We start from the raw sequence: 13,900 nt of genomic DNA on the forward strand, positions 1-13,900 counted from the left end.
TTCTATTAGTATATTGAATAAGAGTGGTGAGAGTGGGCACCCTTGTCTTGTTGCTGATCTTAGAGGAAAAGCTTTTAGCTTTTTACAATTGACCATGATATTAGCTGTAGACTTGTATATATTACTTCTATGCCCAGTTTGTCAAGAGTTTTTATCATGAATGGATGTTAAATTTTGTCAAATGCTTTTTCTGCATCTATTGAGATGATAATATATTTTTATCCTTCATTTTGCTAATGTGGTATATCACATGGACTGATACACAGATCCTGAACCATTTTTGCATTCCTAGAGTAAGTCTCAATTGATCATGATGTATGATTCTTTCAGTGTATTGTTAAATTAAGTCTACTAATATTTTGTTGAGAGTTTTTCTATCTATGCTTATCAAGGATCTTGGCCTGTAATTTTTTTTTCTTGTAGTGTCCTTGTCTCATTTTGGTATCAGGGTAATGTTGACCTCATAAAATGACTTTGGAAGTGTTTCCTCATCTTCTATTTTTTGAAAGAGATTGAGAAGGATTGGTTTTAATTCTGCTTTAAATGTCTGATAGAATTCACAAGTGAAGCCATCTGGTCCTGGATATTTCTTTTTTGTGAGATTTCTGACTACTGATCCAATCTCCTTACTAATAATTGGTCTGTTCAAACTTTCTGTTTCTTCAAGATTCAATCTTGGTAGGTTGTATTTCTAGGTATTTATCCATTTGTCCAGTTTGTTGGTGTAATGGTTCATAGTAGTCTCTTATCATCCTTTAAGTTTCTGTGGTATCAGTTGTAACATCTCCTCTTCAATTTCTAACTTTATTTGAGTCCTCTCTTTTTTTCTTGGAAAGTCTAGCCAAGAATTTGTCCATTTTATTATTTAAAAAACAACTCTTAGTTTTATTTATGTCTTCTGTTGTCTTTTTAGTCTCTACTTCATTTATTCCCACTCTGATCTTTTTTATTTCTTTTCTTCTACTAACTTTGGACTTTGTTCTTCTTTTCTCTAGTTCCTCCAGATGTAAAGTTAGGTTGTTTTTTGAGCTATTTATTTTTTCTTAATGTAGCCATTTATAGCTATTAACTTCTCTCTTAGAGCTGCTTTTTCTGCATGCCATTTGTTTTGATATATTGTATTTCCATTTTCACTTGTCTCAAGATATTTTTTGATTTTCTTTTTTATTTCTTCTTTGGCCCATTGTGTAGGAGCATGTTATTTAATCTCTACAAATTTCTGAATTTTCCAGTTTTCTTCTAGTGACTGATTTCTAGTTTCATATCATTGTGGTTGGAAAAGATGCTTGGTATAATTGCAATCTTCTTACATTTATTAAGACTTGTTTTGTAGCCTAACATATGATCTTCCTGGAGAATGTTCCATATGCACTTGAGAAAACTGTAGTCTGCTGCTTTTGGATGGAATGTTCTGAAAATGCCTGTTAAGTCTATCTGGTCTAGCATGAAGTTCGGTCCAGTGTTTTCTTATTGATTTTCTGTGTGGAAATCTATCTACTGTTCAAAATAGGATATTGAAGTCCTCTAGTATTATTGTACTGCTGTCTATTTCTCCCTTTAGGTCTGTTAATATTGAAGAAAGATTTACTGAATAAACAATCATAGCTGTAGAATATGGGAGAGAAGACATAGTACACATAAGTTTTGTTTTGTTCTGTTTTGGGGGGCTTGGGGTGGGGGTTGTGTGTGTATGTGTGGCAAGCCAGTACAAGGACAAGAAATAATGAAAATCCTTGAGGATTTTTGGGACATAAGGTCTGTACTTCATTTGACCAACTTGGAAAATTAACCAGAAATACTAAATGATTATCTTTATCATTGAAAGAAGACTCAAGTCAGACAGGGTTTATATTCAATTCCATCTGTATTTACTTTAAATAACTTAACCGTAAGCCTTAGAGACTCACCTGTAAAATGGATATAGTAACTCATTTCAGTTTTTCCCTTGATAAAATGATGTAACCATCAAAAATGTTAGATTAAAAACCTAATGCACATATATCTTATTGCAGAATGTGAGCTGTAAACTAGTAGACTCTTCTGTGAGTGTAATTGTCCTAGTCATTAAAACAAATATTTAAGCTTTACGCTAACCCCATTTTTCCCCCAGCAATGTGGAGTGGCCTTTTCACTCACTTAACAGAATCTTGGAATAACTTTAAGGGCCTAGATCCAAATTATACAACATGGATGGATGTCATGGAGAAGTATGGCTACCGAACACAAAAATTTGGAAAACTAGACTATACCTCAGGACATCACTCCATCAGGTAAAAAAGAAAATAACAAGAATTCTAATAGGCAGCCCTCTGCTATAATACATACATGTACTCCTTTTGATTGTTTATTTCTCCACACAGGTAAAAGTAAATCTCTTAATCCCTCAATTGTGTTATTTTGGCTCAATCTTTAGCTTTCTTTAATCTCCTTAAAATATTAAAATTACTACTGTGCTGGTAATTTTGTTCCTCTTAAACATTAAAGGTCTATAAAATTGTTTAGCCCATGATTTATTTTGATTTAGTTTTTTTACATAATGGCTACTGTTTAACTGACTTTACAATTTGTTCTAAAGACTAAAATCTTCTTGCTAATTGCTTTTGTTAGTTCTTGCCAATGTGAGTCTATTGTAACTTTTTTTCCTTTCATTTTACTTAGTCCTCAAAAGTTAGGCAACCAAGCATAGTGGATAAAAGTAGAGATCAAGAATCAGATTGCCTACTTTTGAATCCTAGTTTCTCTGTGTACTACTAACGTGTATAAGTATAATCTTGGGAACATTACCTAAACTAACTGAACTTTAAATTCTTTGTTGAGAAGATTAAACAAAAAGAATATGTGCAGAAAAGAGCTAACATAGCAGGTTTGAAACCGCTATCCTTAGAAAGGTTTGCTTTCAAGGTTGGTCCTTGGCTGACATTGGGAACTTGAATTTCAGGAGTGTTCCCTTTATTCCCTAACTGATAAAAGTGACTCAGGATGTACCTAGAGTATTTGTACAATGTGGTTCATGCTAAACAACTGCTTTCCTTCTGGGACTGGCTTTTAGTATTTGCTAGGCAGAGGGTACCTACATGATTAGCCCACATTAACAACTTGGGTACTGAATTTCTAATAAGATTCCCTGGTAAACAACACTTCACATATATTGTCATAGTTTGATGCTGGACAGATTGTGTCCTTTGTGACTCACTTGGAAACTCATATCTGGCTTCCTGTGGACTCACCTTAAGTACTTTTTCCTTTTGCTGATTTTGCTTTGTGTCCTTTCACTGTAGCCAATCATAACTATGAGTACAACTGTGTGCTGCATCCCAGGAGTCCTTCTAGTGAACTTGGGTGTGATCTTGGGGTCTCCCAATACTTGTGACCCCTGGCACAAATACATATTAAGATCTTAGAGCAGTACCTCTTGCTTAACAGGTGCTAATTGAGGGTTATGGTAATGATATTAGTGATTATGATGATGCTAATGATTATAGTAAGAACCAGGAAACTAATTCATTAAAAATAAAGGTCACTATATTGAGATGAACAGTGTTCCCCAAAACTTCATGTCCACTTGGAACTTACAAATATGAACTTACTTGGAATTATCCTGTTTGCTGATGTAATTAGCTAAGGGTTCAAGATGGAATCATCCTAGATTTAGAGTGAGCCCTAACCCCTGACTAGTGTCAGGGATTACTAGAAGAGGAATGGACATGGACACAGAGAGAAGGCAGTGTGAAGACAGAAGCAGAGGTTGGAGTGATCACAGCTACAAGCCAAAAAATGGCAAAGATTGCTGGGAGTTACTGGAAGCTAGGAAGAAGGCAGAAAGAATTCTTCCCTAGAGCCATCAGAAGGGAGCATGGCCCTGCTGATACTGTGATCTCTAGTTTCTAGCCTCCAGAACCATAAGAGAATAAATTTGTTGTTTTAAGCCACCCAGTTTATGGTAATTCATTACAGCAGTTCTAGGAAACTAATACAGTGGGTTTTGGGTAAACAGATACATATTAGTATGAAATATAGAATAATCTGAGTATTAGTCTTGCTCTTCTTGTTAATGTTAAATCTCTTTCCCTTTCTGTCTTCCAAAATCTAAAAGATATCAATACTGAAAACACTGAAGTGATCCTGACATCTCTTCCCCACCCATCTAATGTATCACCAAATGTTGTCAGTTGTACTTTTAAAATATTTCTCCAGTTTATTCACTTATCATCATCACCAACCTACCGTCATCTCTTGCCTAATCTATTGAAATGACCTTATAACTTATTTTCTTCTATCTGAACTATTTTCCATAGGCAGCCAGAGTCATCTTTTTAAAACATACATCTGGTCAAATGACTTACCTGCTTAAACTCATTCTGCAGGTAGGCTAAAATCCCAAATCCACAACATGGTTTATAAGATGCTACAAAACCTGGCCCCTGCCTACCTCCAGTCTTATTTTGTACCACTCTCTCCTTCAATATGTACTTGATCTTCCTTTAATTTCTTTAACATGCCTTTTAATCCCTCCGGACCACTGCACAAGCTTGTCTTTCTGTGCAGAATGCTCTTCCTCCACTCTACTCAGCTAACGGAGCAGAAAGAAGAGGTGGGAGGGGTTGGGCTGGAACTCGAGGTGACTTCTTTAGCTACTAAAATGATACTACCACCTCATATCCACTCAGGCAGAGAACCCTTATACTACTATACTTTTTAGAATAAAGGACCATTTGCTACTTTGTGGAAAAAGCAATTGTGATAAAATAGTTTGGCTATGATTATAACTCTAATGGTTTAGATCACACTCACTACTTTTACATCAAAAAAGGAGAAGATTTTTTCTTACATTTTAAATGTAATCCCAAAGGCTGCCTTTATTTAAGTAAGCCCAAACTGCAGCAAATATTCTGTTAAAGGCTATAGTCACTGTCACCTAGGAATTCAGAGTTATAAATAATGTTTCTCCCACAGGGATGAACTCACTAGCAGACTACAAAATGGTTAGGTAGGAGTTCACAATCTGAAGTCCATGCAATCCCTGAGTACCCCCCCCACTCATTCAAAACAAAACTTTCGTTTGAAATTTATCTACTATTATATAATTTGATAACAATATATAGTTGCATAAATATATTTATAATAAATACCATAAAATATAAAATATATAACAGAATACCTATATAATAGTATAATTATTAATATATTATTTCATTATAAGATAAAATGCATAGTATCGATATTATTTATTATTAAATTATATTATGTAAGTATTATTATATAGTTTTAATATTATTGTTTAGTGGCAAAAAATCCATGATTTTTATCATATTTATGAATAGCTCTATGAAAAAGATTAAGGAGCACCAGCTACTATTATTTCATTAAAAATAGAAAATGGTTGGAATTCATACACTTGGTCAATTGGAAAACATGCATATATTGAGCATTTAAATAATATATATTGAAAAGTGATGTTCCAACCTGAATTGCCAGAGTTGGTATTATTCATTCAACTCTTTTTGTAAGTAATCATATATGAAGAGATGACAGCCTTGTGAATCCCTTAAAAAATGATATGTGTGTTTCTCACAATTTTGAGAAGAACATTTAATGGAAATGAATATGGATTCTATTTTCTCTTAGCAAATTTGTTATGCTGATAGTGAAGTTTGCAAGGATGTGATTCAGAATTGTAATTTTTCCATGCAGGAGACTTACTGGAGACACATTTAGCTGTTAAAATCCCATCAAGAATAATGAGTATGTGTGTGACACAGAGAAAGAGCTTGATCTCCATGGAACTCTTTAAATTCTGAGATAGTTGATTATCTTTGGAATCTCAGCAAACTGAAGGTTTAAGTCTAGGTTCCTAATTCATTTGGAAGAAAACTATGTTCTCATCAATTTTAACATGTGATATTTTTCAGATGTGACTGTTACTGTGTAAATTAATCCTGTGCCACCTGTGGACTGGCTGTAACCGATGCTGCAGCAGTAGAATTTGGCACATTGGCCAGAAAACCCACACAGCAATGGCATATATACAAATTTATGTAATAATCAGTTGGTAATGGGATAGTTTTATTTTCAATTTATATTAGGAGGTTTTGTTAAAAAGAACTAATCAAACTGCTGATTGTTGTATAGTGCATTTGTTTTCTGGAATTGATCCAAGGTAGAATAATTCTCCTATTCATGGGCTACTATGGAAACTATTTTGATTATCATATTCAAAAACTGAGGGTTTTTTGCATAAAAAGTCTTACACCGTTATGTAGAGCAGTGCATCTCAAGATTTAATAAGCATGCAGATCACCTGGGCATCTTATAAAATGCCCTTGCTGATTCAGTGGGTCTGAAATGGGGCCTGAGATTCTGCATGTTTAATAAGCTCCCAGGTGATGCTGATGCTGCTGGTCAGTAGACCACTCTTGGAGCAGCAAAGACATAAGGGACCAGACCACAAGGGAGGTAGGACAACATGTAACCAATTGTGAATACCTTTATCAGAAACATGTGGTTATTGCTACATCTCTTGAAAAGAGAAGCCCCTCTTATATTTCTGCAAAGAGGTAAAGTAATCCTTGGACCACTGGAGGGGCACAAAATGACACAGTGAAGCCTCTCTCAGTTTATAGAAGACAACCTCCTTTGACAAAGGTGTTCTCCACGCCTGAACTCCCACCTGAGGCTACATGAGAGTGCTCTCCTCCACTGTATACTCATGAGAGCCTGAGAATGAAAAAGGCAAAAAAAAAAAACAAAAAAAAACAAACAAAAAAAAACCTAGTATGACAACAGTTTTGACCTCGTGGACCCACTGAAAGCCTCTTGGGGACCTCCCAGAGATCCCTGGGCCACACTTTGAGAAATGGTGGCATATAGGAAACTACGCATTGTGTGTTCATGCCTATTTGCAAGTAACAGGGCAAATTTATAATGAGAGAAGCCAGTTGAATCATAAAGTATCTAAACCACAGGTAGTTTGGGTTCCTCCTCCTTAATAATACCCTTTTCAATTGTTCTGATTGAAACTATACTCTTAATATTCCAGACAAAGTACAAGGAAATGGAATGGAAAGAAATTTGTTCAAAATACATCCAGTGACCAATTAATTAGAAGTTTATATTTGGAGGAGGTTATAGCAAGTAATGGTGGGAGGTGGGGTGCAGGGAGGGAGAGACAACACTTTGAACAATAAGACAAAGTAAGTTCAAGCACATGGTCAAAAGATATTGTTTCCTGGTGCAACAGTGTGGTCTGGTTAAGAAGGGGTGGAGACGTTGGTTGGTTAGTAGAGAGGGTGTAATTTTAAGAGTTATCTTTCTGTCACAGTAATTGTCATCAGTTATGAGGTTACATATTCACATTCTCTTTCCCTGTTTTCCTCATTAGTGCTACTAGCCAGGAGAACTTTGGGCTGGGGAAAGGGACTCTCTGAGCTGAGAACAGCAGCTCCTGTTAGCAGCCTACTGTGTCTACTGTGTCTACTGCTTTCTTGTGCTTAACAAGGGCCCAGAAGGCTTGGGCTGGAACGTTTACCTTCAGCCATAATCCTGTCCTTGCTGCCCTAGTAATGCTGAAAACATTCGTTACCCTCTACATGAATACCAGCTGTTATCGAAATCATGCCAAAAGCACACATACTCATGAATAGGCAAAAAAAGATGCCACTAACATAGGAGGGCAATCACATGTTATTTAGTAAGAGGGCAAAAAATAAAGCTAAGTTTGAAATTAGCCATAATGATAAGACTGGACCAAAATTAACTTGATTTAAGCCTTTTTATCTTTACGGAGACCAACCTGGGTTAAAAGAATCTCATGAACACAGAATAAGGAAATTAAAAAGGGAGGGGGCATAATCTGACCAGAAAGATTAAATTAAATCACACTTACTAATTGCTGTGGAAAAGATGGTACTCTGAGTTCAATACAACCATCTTTCAGGGCAAGAAGATCTTTCCTTGAGATGTTCTAAACTCACTTATGACTGCATCGTTAAGGTTGATTGAGTATAATCAGGACAACAGTCTATAACTGAATTAATCAAAGCCGGCTAAAGGTTCTGATTACCAATTAGAGTTCTGCACCCAATTCCAATCTGTGGGGCAGTTTCCACACACTACCAGTTCTCTGGACACCAACTGGGTGTCCTACAGTTTAACTCAATTCCACAGGTTAAGAGCTTAATCCTACAAGACTGCCCCCTCCCCCAAACTGCAGACACAAATCATAAGTCCACGTTATCATCTATGCTTCTGACCAACCAATTATAAAATCAGAGGGTCCCATGATCTCTTCCTTGCATATGATTAATTTGCTACAGTGGCTCACAGAACTCAGAGAAAAATTTCACCTACTACATTACCAGATTATTATAAAAGGACATAGGAACAGCCAGATGGAAGAGATGCATGGGGAGAGGGTGCAATGCTTCCATGCCCACTCCAAGCCCGCACCGCTGTCCTCCCCTTCCCCAGCCCTCTCCTGTATGGGTTTTATATGCAGGCAAGATTGACTAAATCTTTGACCCCTGGTGATTGAACTCAATCCCCATCGTCTCTCCATCATCCTCCCTCCCTAGAGTTCAGGAGGTGGGACCAAAAGTTTCAACCCTCTAATCTCTTGGTTGGGACTGGCAACCAGCCCCCATCCTTAGCTGGGGATCCCAAAATAACCTTATTAACATAACAAAAACACTGCTGGTGTAATAAACCCCAAACATTCCACTCTTCTGCAATAACTCTAATAATAGCCACATATAGTGAGAGTTCAGCAATGATTTAAACAAAAGATAAGAAACTGTTAGATTGTTTTGATAGTGTGATAAAGTTTACAATACTTATTATTTCAGGGATTTCTATTTGCTGGACAGAATTAATTAGAATCTGTTAGATAGATGTAATTCTGCTCAAATTCTGGTTTTCATTTTTTATCAAAATATATTGAATATCTACTATAAAAATTATATTTTTATTATGGTGCTTGAATTTCTTTGCCTGTCTTCAAAAGGCAGATAAGTTATATTTAGCTCATCTATGAGCCATTGGTCATTTTGTGTGGCTTTGAAATTTCCCTTATGTGGAGTATTGTTTTAATATAAAATATTCTTTATTTCTATCTTGATATCTGAATATTTTAAGCTCTTTTGTTCATTGGTAGGGTACTTCAGAGGTGTTTGCCTCAACCAAAACTTTATAAAAAAAAAAAGCATCTTAGAAATGTACAAGACTGCTTCCTAAACAGTTATGCCAGCTAAAATACTTACATATTGATTGAGAAAAAGTAGTAGTACTACTACTTACTTATCAAGTAGTGAGATAAAATATTTAGAGAAATTTAATTGATCATTTAGCTTTTAAATCAGCTAAAGAAAATATATCTAGTTTATAATGGAAAAGAAATTTGCATCACTATTAGCTTAGATAGCTTAAATCACAGTTAAAATTGTTCTTATAATGAGAAAAGATAAAGCAGGAAACAATTTAAAACATGAGACCTCAAAAAACACATGAGGTACACAAGGGAGGTAAGAATTATTAAATATAGAGATTTAGTGATAGGAGGAAATTACAGTCTTTAGTTAGAACTGCTATCTCTTATTCTGACAGAAAAAAAAAAAAAGAAAAAATGCTAGAAAATTCAAGAAATACTAGGAATCTGAAATTTTTTTTATTTTACTGAGTATCTTGTTATGAGAAAAAGTAACCTAAATAATGTTAGTTTAAAAAAAAATCATAGATGAATATTTGGTCCTTGGTATGTTTTTTGGGTTTTTTTGGTTTTCTTGGTTTTTGAATTTGCAATGCTCAGTAACTTAATGAAATCTAATGTAGTCAGTCTGAAGTCTAAAAATTGTTTTCCATATTAATCTCATATTTATGCATTGACAGATTTTTTTTTTAACTTTTAAAATACCTTACAATATACCTGTATTTTTGCCCCCTCAGCAATCGTGTAGAAGCCTGGACAAGAGATGTTGCTTTCTTACTCAGACAAGAAGGCAGGCCTATGGTTAACCTTATCCCTAAAAAGACAAAAGTAAGAGTAATGCAAAGGGACTGGAAGAGTACAGACAGAGCAGTCAACTGGTTAAGAAAGGAAGGAATTAATTACACTCAACCGTTTGTTCTATACTTGGGATTAAATTTACCACACCCGTATCCTTCACCATCTTCAGGAGAAAATTTTGGATCTTCCACATTTCACACATCTCTTTATTGGCTTAAAAAGGTAGGTACACTGTGTGTGCTCAAAAGTAGAAGTCAGCACTATAGCGGTATGTTATTACTGTTTGCTCACTGCTTATTATCACTTTCAAAGAAAAATGTGAAAATTGTATATTCTCGTTCAATCAAACTTGACCAACAACTGCTTGACAAACACTAAAGGGACAATTTTACGAAAATAAAATGTGTTAAAACTCAGAACCTACTTCTAAGATGAATATATTTACATATAGTATGTCTATACCTAGGAGTGCAGGCAGTCCTCACTTCGCATGGTTCAGGATCGTAAAAATGACGATGCAAGCTGAAATCATACAAAGAGATCTTAAAAATCAATTGGGAAAATGACTATTTTTCTAGGACTCTAAAAACATTTGTCAAAACATGAGAAACTCTTCTTTGGGGTTATAAATGTATAAGGAAATGACAAAACAGTAAAACAAAGGTTTATTTAATGCATTGTAATTGCAGACACTAGAAACATTGAGAATTAAAATGTTTTGGTTTTTTGTAGAAAAATTAAGAGTAGTTTGAACAGTGCTTGCCTTCTCACTGTGTAACTTAAGATACAGAGCAAGCATCTTCTCTCTGTCTTGGCAGATTGTCACATTCCTTTCTAAATTTGGGTCACCTTCCAACACATTACCCTTTGCATTTTGAATGTCATGATATACTTCTCAGAGTTCCTTTAATGTGAAGTTTTGCTAGTGTCACTTCCCCGAGGACCTTCTTCGTTTATATCGAGTGTGTTTTTACTGAGTGCCTCTGGCTATGTACCTTGAGTGTGTCAAACTGTGGCACTGTCAGCGTTCCCAGGTCAGCTATTTCTTCTATAACTCCAGTTAACGTTTGATTCAAATTTCACTTCCAGGATTACCACTTTTTATTTCTTTATTGTATATTCTTTCACCTTTGTTGACCAATTTCCTCTTTTGATTATCCATTTTAATGTCACATGGATTTATCACTGGGAGACAAGGAGGCAGCACACTTATACACTTTGCAGTCTGTGTATGGACTGAATAAAAGATGTGCAGTGACCAATTGTTGACAAACTTTGAAAGAAATGACGTCATTAATCACTGATTGTGGTACATATATATAGCCTGCATAGTGATTTGGAGACTAAATAACTAGCAGCATATGAATGTGAAAGTCTGTACTTCACGCAATAACACATGGTTAATATACCTTGGTACTGATGACAAATTGACATTATAATGGAGTAATGACAGTCACGCACAGAAAATTGAGTCGGATGGTCATTAAGGATCTGGGCTCAGACACATCTCTGCACTGCTGAGAACTTGAACTTTCTCTGAACTGTACCAGACCCCAGTTCTGGCACACCACCAGCCATATTCAGAACAAACACCTGCCAGCTGCAACCTTAGGGTCTCAAGGTCTCCCCTTGTAACTATGCAACCACTTCGGGCTCCAACCAGTCTAAGCATCTTCACTTCCTCACTTTTTGTCAACTCCAATTGTAATTCTTGATAAACAAGTCATGTGACTAACTGCGCCCTTGCAGGTTTTTGTCTTTATAAGCCTCCCCACCCCCCAATTCTGGCAGAACTCTGAGAAGTGCTTCTTGAAGTCTGTTTCTCTCAGGCGGCAGTCCTAACAAACCCCAAATTAAACACATTTTTATTTCAATCAGGTCTCCTTTTCTGATACTTTGGCTAACAGTAACTAAAATTTGAACCCTGTTGTTGGGAAACTGGTGTTATTTAACTAAACCTTGGAAACTGATATTCATGTGTATCTGAACCATGCAAAGCAGGGCTGCCTGTGTTTTGAAATGCATCATCTTAAATCAAATTTAATTTACTTTAAAACCTCTAACCAGATACATTATTTAGTGCACCCTGCTTTACAGGAAACAATGTTGAAGTTTTAGATACTTCATATCTTCTTAAAAAGTTCCAACTGGCTCTACCTTGAAAAACTTGTTGGGAGTCAGTGCTAGTCTAATGAAATGAGTCAAATAATTTTTAAGTAAGTAGTAAGTAGACATTTGAATTTTTTAAAGATACATGACTAGAAGATATACATGACTTAAGTCTAGTCTTAATTGTTTTTACCAAACCTGTAATCATTATACGTATTAAAAAGTTGTATTTGATACATATATATGTATAACTGAATCACTATGCTGTACACCAGAAACTAATACAACTTTGTAAATCATCTACACTTCAATTTTTTAAAAAAAGTTGTATTTGTTCTTAACAAACATTTGGCTACCTCACTAGATATTGGCATTTTTACTAGTGAACTACTGGAAAAAAAGGAGTCTAGATTCTCAGGTTATTGACTCTGAAGTTTTGAATTGATCACACAACTCTGTTAAAGTACTTAGATACTTATTATGGAATAGAATACTGGCTAATGTAGCTCATTTTTTCCATTGACATTTCATTTTCATTTTCATGTTTTCAATTTTTCAAGTAATTTCACAACTGTCTTACTATGTATACAGATAGTGATATATACCTTTTGTTGTTACTGGGAATATTGACAGTTTGTTCCTAATTTATGCATTTGATTTACTTTTTTCTCTAGATAGTTCATAACAATTATTTTCTACTATCCTAAGTAATTAAACAACATACTTGTTGGAGGGGAGGAATATTACAGCTTTGTTTTTCTCTCCTTTTTAGGTGTCTTATGATGCCATCAAAATCCCAAAGTGGTCACCTCTGTCAGAAATGCACCCTATAGATTATTACTCTTCTTATACAAAAAACTGCACTGGTAAATTTACAGAAAAAGAAATTAAGAATATTAGAGCATTTTATTATGCTATGTGTGCTGAGACAGATGCTATGCTTGGTAAGTGGTATCATTAAAAAGCAACTACGTGAAGAAAAAGTATAATATTTTTCCAACAAACTGTGATCATGCTGGTTGGTGACTTGTATGAACATCCTCAGATAATTTCTCACAGTAGTTGCTGAGATCTGTCAGGCTTAGAATTATAAGACTCTTGGCACATATAAAAGTTGGATAATTTGCATTAATTAATAGTAGAATAAAAATTTTCTATCTTATTCATAAATTAACAGATCCTTAGATTTGTTCATATATAAAGGGTCATAGAAAACTATCAACAGCTTGAAACAAAATGTTTTATCAGCTTTAATCAGGAATCAATATTTAGCCAAACACAGTTAATTTTAAGGCAATTTGGGTTCTGGGAGATGAGACAAGATTAGATGTAGAATCTTGTGTCTTCTCCCAGACTTGTAATAACTGCAAACAAATCCATTGTTCCTAGCCATTTAGAGCAAGGCTTAACTAAAGCTGAAATCCATTTTCCCACGTACATTCTGGTCCAGAATTATGTTGAATCTCTTTTCCTAGTTCAGCTCAAAGCCAAACCTGCATCCATAAGATAATGGTCAGGAAAGTGTTTTGCCTGTTCACTGGAAGACTTATGGCAATTTCCAGTTCAGATGTGGACAAATCCCGGTTTTTAAAAATACCCATTTTAATAACAAATTATTTTCATAAAACTGTATCATTTATTTTGCTGCACTTTGGAGTAGGGCATAATTACATTAGTGGAGTGTGGGTAGCACTTCTGAACAAAGTAAACCTTGGGAGTGAACAAGTAAATGGCTATTTCTTAAAAAGCATTCATTGGGCAAAAATAGAAAAGTATAAAGCAGAAAGCAAAAAA

General features: G+C 35.1%; 2 protein-coding genes across 7 annotated transcripts in view; one reads left to right on the forward strand and one right to left on the reverse strand.

The window, feature by feature from the left end:
* The window catches only part of SKIC3 (SKI3 subunit of superkiller complex), a 134,157-nt gene that overhangs the window by 85,389 nt on the left and 34,868 nt on the right, over positions 1-13,900 (reverse strand). The window lies entirely within an intron of this gene.
* The window catches only part of ARSK (arylsulfatase family member K), a 33,952-nt gene that overhangs the window by 7,816 nt on the left and 12,236 nt on the right, over positions 1-13,900 (forward strand). For 2 of the 5 annotated variants that reach the window (XM_010949558.3, XM_074360376.1), the window contains exons 3-5: positions 2,111-2,270; positions 9,937-10,219; positions 12,879-13,050. In XM_010949558.3, the coding sequence (XP_010947860.1) occupies positions 2,111-2,270; positions 9,937-10,219; positions 12,879-13,050 (615 nt within the window). The remainder of the gene's footprint in view (positions 1-2,110; positions 2,271-9,936; positions 10,220-12,878; positions 13,051-13,900) is intronic. The other 3 variants (XM_010949559.3, XM_074360377.1, XM_074360375.1) reach the window with 2 other exon arrangements.

The sequence above is a fragment of the Camelus bactrianus genome, chromosome 3 (assembly GCF_048773025.1).
Source record: "Camelus bactrianus isolate YW-2024 breed Bactrian camel chromosome 3, ASM4877302v1, whole genome shotgun sequence".
Taxonomy (NCBI): Eukaryota; Metazoa; Chordata; class Mammalia; order Artiodactyla; family Camelidae; genus Camelus; species Camelus bactrianus.